This window comes from Rattus rattus, chromosome 8 (assembly GCF_011064425.1).
Source record: "Rattus rattus isolate New Zealand chromosome 8, Rrattus_CSIRO_v1, whole genome shotgun sequence".
Taxonomy (NCBI): domain Eukaryota; kingdom Metazoa; phylum Chordata; class Mammalia; order Rodentia; family Muridae; genus Rattus; species Rattus rattus.
The window spans coordinates 96,974,861-96,981,803 of record NC_046161.1 but is presented as its reverse complement, the minus strand read 5'-3'; the positions used below and the strand labels follow the sequence as shown (position 1 = coordinate 96,981,803).

Here is a 6,943-nt window from a genome sequence, read left to right as displayed (position 1 = left end):
TTGGCAGTCTGACCTTCAGGACTTCATTTCAGCACAGCATTGTCTGGGGAGACTGGCTGGCCTGGGAGGGGCCTGTGCCATTGCCTCTGGCCTTCTAAACTTGTTTGCCAGGTCTGGTAAGAAGCAGAGAGTAACCCTTTCCAGCTCTGTCTTCCTAAGTTCACTGGGAAACTCAACGGATTCTCCCGGAACCCGAGTCAGACTTACGGACTGGGTTTTCTATATAGGATTTCCTGCTAAGCCGGTTCAGGGGATTTCTGGTCTTTTTTCCTTGCTTTGGTCATTTATTATGTTTTACTAACCCATGTTCCTTAGACAAGAATAGTAACCATGCATACTGTCGTGAGTTAGACTGAGTCCCTTTACCCCACTGGGCTACGGTGAACATCATGAAGTGGGACTGGGAAACTTGGAATGAAACCCAAGTGAGCTTTGGGGTGTAAGAAAAATCCCTAAATCTGGATTGAGTCTCAGAGCCCAGCCTTAAGCATTCTATGGTAGCTTTGTCTCCCTATCCCCGCCCATTTCTTTCTTCTTAGGGTAGGGGGTATTTCAATAACAGAACATCAAAGTGGCACTGTGTTGAGGCCTACCACGCAGATCTTACCTCAGTTTACAGCAATGGCACCGTCACGCGGAATGTCACTCACTGTCTTTGGGAAGGAAAGGGAGCTGTGTGTGGGAGGCAGGTACTGCCTTCAGATCTTCCTTCCTATATTCCTGTCCAGGAAATCTGGGTGGATGAGCCATGTGCGGTAACGTTTTTTTAACCCTTTGGCCACCATTCGAGGGGCAACTGCATGGCGGCAGCGTCCTGCGCCCGCTGAGGAGCAGGAAAACCAGGAGTAGCTGTCAGTTTGTACTCAGGTACACATCAGCTTCATGTCTCCTAAAGGTGCTTAGAGGCTCAGGAACATTGCCTTTTCAGTACAGAAAGTCGCTAGACAGTATGGAGAGGATTTCTAACAACAGGACTTTGCTAACTGTCTGTGGTTGAGCATAGACATTTTTCTACTTACTGTTGGAGATACTCTGAAAATATATTTTTTTTCCTGTGTTGGTTAAGTATAGTACTTTTTGCAAAAATTGCTTGGTGATTAAAATTATTTTAGCATCTTGGGTCATATTTTTAATCCTTAACAGGTTAAGGGTCTAAGAATGCTGCAAATAGTTCATTAAAAAAAAAAAAAAAAGTTCCTGGCTGAGATGGTGGCTCCTACCTTTAATCCTAGCACCCAGGAGGCAGAGGCAGGTGGATCTCTGAGTTCCAGGACAGCCAGGGCTACAGAGAGAAACCCTATGTCAAAAAATCAAAACTAAAAGTTCCTAGTGCCAGACCTGGGCCAGCAGTTAAGAACTTGCTCCTTCAGAGAGCTGGAGTTCCGCTGATGGCTTAGAGCTTCCTGTAACTCCAGCTCTGGGGGATCAAACACCCTCTTCTGGCCCTTTATGGCACTGCACACACAAGTGCAGACACACACATAAAAATTAAGAATTTAAAACACCAAATTCCTAAGTTTATGACTTCTGTCTCCAAAATAATAGAAACCAGAAAAGGCTAAGCTGAGTCTAACTTTAGTGAGGTACGTTCGTGGCAAGAAGCACAGAGGGCATTACTGGGGCTTCTTGTCTTCAACTGTAGACTGTAACTGCAGTCGATCTGGCCCCCAGTATCTCTACACTAAGCCATCAGATTGTATCTACACCAATAACCTTCTTCCAAAGAGGGCCATCTATGGGACAGGAGTGAACAATGGGCAGTAAATGGAGATCAAGACCAGTTGTCTGTCAAACGTCCCTTTATCCCTCAGTACCTGAGACACATGCCTTATCAATAGCTCCATGCCCAAGGCCCGCTCTCCATGGACAGCCCCCCAGTTCCTGTGACTCTGAACGAACTTAGCCTGCAAGCTGTACAACCAGGCAGTGGTCATGCCAAGCTTCCAAAGTCTACATGGTTCGTTAGAACCAACGCTGCCACTTTGACCATCCTGAATGACAAGCATGCCCCCATACTTCTGCAATTTAAACCTTCCAGAAACCAGGCTGAATCCTGGACTGAGCGTGTAAACTGTCAGGAACACCTGGAGTATGTAACAAGAGTGACGCAAATGTGCTGTGATGCCTAACTAGCAAGCATTCCTCAGACTCGGACCATCTAGTTGGCCAGGTCTATCTCCAGGTATTTAATTTCAAAGTGGAATATTCTGAACACCACAAACCCTTCTCTGAGAAGAAAATGAAATGTGAAGAGAACTAATCTTCATAAAAATAGAAATCTGTTAGCTTGAAAAGTTTTGCCATACTGGAAAAGCAACTGTGGGCCTTACGAAGTTTGGAATGTTTTTACCTAGAGCATTCTTCTAGCATTTAGTAAATAATTACCATTGGAAAATGTAAGGTGACAGGGACTTCTGGCAGATCCTGTGAAAATGGTATCCAGGCAGAGCCACATTGCTCTTGAGCCTGATACAGAGGAAATCAATTGTTATCAATTGTACAACAGCAGGCAGTGAACAGGAGGGACAAAAGGATACAAGTACAGAAGCAGAGTCTCAGGAGTCCTCTCTGCTGCCTAGCAACAGCCCAGGTCAGAGTTCTTCCCCAAACAAACCCCAACTCCCAGGATGCTTGAATAGAGTTTACTTGCGGTTTGAATAGCATTTATAATAACAAAAGTGTTTACATAGTGACTTACAATCATTTCCATATAAAATAAACTGGCATCATATCCTCTTTCCTTTTTACACTTCTTACCTGTTCTGTTCCATATACAGCAAGCACTCCCAGGTTGTGCTATCTGGCCCACTCTTCAGAGATGTACATGAAGAAAATCACCAAGCCCACATCCTTACCCACTGTGGCTGGGACTTGTTCAGCCATGAAACAGTAATACAGACACTTCAAAAATGACGTTTCTTCTCTAGAAATCCTTTTGTCTTGAATTATGGTACATTTCTAATTTTACAGCATTTTATACAAGTCAGCAGGATTTATTTCCACACCTTCACAATCCCATCTCTAGAAGCAGTCACAATGAAGCCCTGAGTGGTCTGGAAGGTGGCAATATCTGTGATGATGTCATGATGTCCCACAGGCAGAGACTCCGGGCCCCTTCGAGGGGTGTCATCACTTGGTCCAACCTTCTGTTTATTCTGAATTTCCTGTTTGGTAGGTAGAAGTCAAAACAAAGGCCTGAGTTAACCTGTGTCTCGTCTACCTCTCAATAGTACTCCCATGGCTAGAGAATTAGCTACTTGTTTAAGGTCATTATGTCCCAGAGAAGAGTCTAAAGTGACATGGGTTTCCAGTCATCTGACTGCAGGTACAGCCACTTATAAACAGGCCAGTATAGTCCGTGTGAGTATTAACATGGAAGGAAAGAATCGATGTTCTAGCATTTGTAAACATGGATGGAATGCCCACTCAGGCAGAACATTTGGTATTCTCTCCTAACAGCACATGCTCCGAAGGGCAACGGCCCCACCAGGACTTCCGTCTCCTGTTTCTTAGCTCTGTGACCCTGGACAAACGACTTCCCTGTGCTCAACTGTCTGGTCTGCAAAAGGAAAGCAGTGAGGTGGTGCTTTAATGCATTTCCTCGTCCCTTTTGGTACTGTGACAGCAGTGAGTGAGGTGCAATGACACACACACACACACACACACACAGACTTGTAGCCCTGGAACTCAGGAGGGAGAATCAGACGGTGACTGAGCAATGTGGCCAAACCCTGTCTCCATGCCCACTCTTCCCACCCAGAAGAAAGAAAAACCAAATACATTTCCTAATCTCAAAAGAAGCTTGAAATATCAATCTTGATCAAAGCTATTCCTGTGCCTACAAATGTTAGAAGAAATAAAGTCCCACCGCACCTGGACAACCTCCGTGCCTTCTATTATCTTCTTGTAGTAGGATACAGACGGGGAACCCGTGCTTCCCGCAACAACATAGGACCTCTCTGGGGAAACCAAGTCCCAGAACCTAGGGGAGAGGGAATAAGTGGTAATAAAATCCAGTGTATTAGGAAGAGATTTCTCTAGAATCAATAGCATAGCATTATAGCTGTCATGTTTCAACCCAAGGCACTCTTATGACACTGCACCTTATTTTCATGTCTGAGCCAGCGGTCAGCAGGATAGGGTTTCCATCTGCAGGGCTGCAGTAGATGCCATGGACGCTGTGCGGTGAGGGCTTGAGAGAGACAGAAACACATGGTCACATAAGACAAATGACAACATCAATCTAGTAGAAGTGAGGTAACTGTCAAAAGCTATACAAGTGGCTCATCCGTCAAAATATAACCTGTGGAAATGGTCTCTCATCTTTTGGGGGAACTTCAGGATCTAACTGCTTTGAAGGCCTGGAGGGTAGCTCAGGACAGAGTGCTCACACAGCACGAGAGAGGCCCTGAGCTCAGTCTCCAGGGTCCCCTCAGGCTGACCATGGTGGTGCACACCAGTAGTTCCAGTGCTCAGAGAAGAAGAGGCCAGAGTCACCAGCTCAAGGTCAGCTTGGGCCACACACTCTGATCCTGTCACATATAGTATAAAAGCCATTACTCCAGGGCTTCTTTGCACCTAAGTAAGGGGTGTGTGTGTAGCCTTTCCTACCTTAGCTTACTTGACAAGATACTTCTGGAAACGTGATAGACAAGTCTATACCAAGACCACTCATGCACAGTATGGATGCTCCTGAATTTGCTTTGGGGTTCTGGCCCAACACTAGCTCTAATCTAGTAGTTTCCCCTCCTCATGGTCTGACCAGGAGCTATGGTTCAGTGCTACACACAGCATCACAAGAGAACCAGAGCACAAATCGCTAGCCTGGGGAAAGATCAAAATTAAAAGTGGATTTTCTAGTGAATGTATATTGCTTTTTATGCCACCATGTAAAGGCAAAACTCCTAAGGCGGGGAACCCCTGCATATGTAAGAGGACTGTATTCTTGTTTAGTAGGCTTTGCCCATTGCATCTACCAGAGCTCCAATGTGAGATGGCAAACAGCCATGGAGCAGACCCTGCAAGCTAAAAGAACTGGAAAACATATAGCAACGGTCACATGACAGTTCATGCTCTTAAGAACACAAATTAGAGCTAACTGAACATGTAATAAAATTCATGAGCAACCATGCTGGCTAAACTGCCTAAACATGCTTAGGACAGAGGTAACAACTGTCCTTTACAATAAACACTGGTGACATACCTGTAACTCAGACAGGGGAGGCGCACTGCTAGCCCAGAGAGTCAGTCTCCTGTCTCCGGTCTCCATGTCCCACATGGAGACTTCATTGTTGCCCTGAACAGCTGAGACAAAGGCAAGAACTGTTAGCTCTTCTTTCACTTCTTGGTAGCAATCACAAGGCCGCCTGTGTCTATTTCCATCCTGCAAGAAATACTAATACTCTTAAAATAACAGCGTGACTTGTCACCAGACTGGGTAAGTTAAAATGTGTCCTTGACAGCCTAACAGTTAAGAGATATACTGCACTCCAGCCAAGTCCTGAAGAGACTATGGGTAGAAAGGCAGATCATACAGCTTTGCCCTCAAGAATGTAGTGTGGATGGAGAAAGGCGAGAGACAAGACACATGAAACAGTGTGATGACAAGAAAGCGAGTGCCGAGCTCCTCCTGCATTCAGGCCAAGGAAGAAGCAGCACATCCCATGGGCTGCATCTAAATGTCCTCGCCAGACTGTAAATGCCCTCGCCAGGCCCCAAAAAGCTGGGCAGATGCACAGCAGGTGGCCGATCTCAGGCAGAATACACTGAGTAGGCAAGAAATATACATGCAAAAAAGCTCAGGGAGTGTGGTGGAAGGAGAGGCCGGCAAAGGCAGAGAGCATTGGCCTGACACAATCTGTGCATTGGGGGGGTGACAACACCAGGACTCGGCCACCTACCATCCACAGGTGTCCTGGGCACTGTGATAAAGATGGCAAAAGAACAAGAGAATCTCTACTGCGGGGAGTTCCTGCTCTGGTAGAGACACTAAAAAGGCAGCAGGGACAGAAGCAATCGTCAGGCAGCAACAGACAAGGGGGTGGCAGGAAAAGCTCAGGAGTGAATGGTACATGACACTCTCAAGCTTGGCCTGCATGACTCGCAGTCTAGGCTCTCGTACTACCAGGTTCCTACATGTGTCTGACTTGTAGCAATCTAAAAATAAGAAAATGGTCCCCGAGTAGTTCCAGGTCCTACTCCTGAGCACCTGTAAATGTTGCCTTAAATGACAAAGATCTAATTAAGGACCTAGAAAGGGGTAAATTACTCAGGATTATCCAGTGGGCCCTAAATGCAATCAAAAGCATGCCTGCAAGAGGGAGGCAGACTCGACCAACAGCAATGGGCCTGGGTTATGCTTCTGCCCTGAAGGGAGGACATTAGCCAGATAGTGTAGGAGGAGAAGCAGGAAGAGGCAAGCAGGGACGTCTGACCCTACAACCATGAGAACGCAGCTCCTAAGTCAGCAAGTATGAACAGCCTTGGTAGGGAAGAAAAATCACCTAGAGCAGCCTGACTCTCTCCTGCACCTCAAAAATCACTGCCTGGGATTAGAAAATGGCTCGATTGGTAAACTGCTTGCTATACAAGCCCAATGACCCCCAGTCAAACTCCCTAAATCCAAGTAAAAAGCCATCTGTAATCCCTGAGTTCTTACAGACAGTGGTTGGTGAAGACGAGAGATTCACTTGGAAGCTCTAAGGCATCCAGCCTAGAGGACATGAGTCAGCAAAGAAACAACGTGACCCTGCCTCAAAAACAAGGGGGAGAAGTGACTCCAGAAAGTATGCATTCATTCTCTTCTCATTCTCTCTCTCTCTCTCTGACACACACACACACACACGAATAAACCACTGTTCCTGGTGGGCTTCTCTATTCAACGTCTTTGTAAACTCCAGTAACCAGACCTCCCAAACACTCCCTGACACTCAACTACTAAGCC

General features: G+C 46.2%; 1 protein-coding gene across 1 annotated transcript in view; it reads right to left on the bottom strand.

Moving 5' to 3' along the window:
• Positions 1–2,628: 2,628 nt before the first annotated feature.
• The window catches only part of Pik3r4 (phosphoinositide-3-kinase regulatory subunit 4), a 54,294-nt gene continuing 49,979 nt past the window's right edge, over positions 2,629–6,943 (bottom strand). Inside the window, exons 17-20 of the mRNA XM_032910437.1 lie at positions 5,204–5,304; positions 4,104–4,192; positions 3,874–3,982; positions 2,629–3,164 (exon numbers count right to left, since the gene is read on the bottom strand). Coding sequence (XP_032766328.1) covers positions 2,994–3,164; positions 3,874–3,982; positions 4,104–4,192; positions 5,204–5,304 — 470 coding nt within the window. The 3' untranslated portion in view covers positions 2,629–2,993. The remainder of the gene's footprint in view (positions 3,165–3,873; positions 3,983–4,103; positions 4,193–5,203; positions 5,305–6,943) is intronic.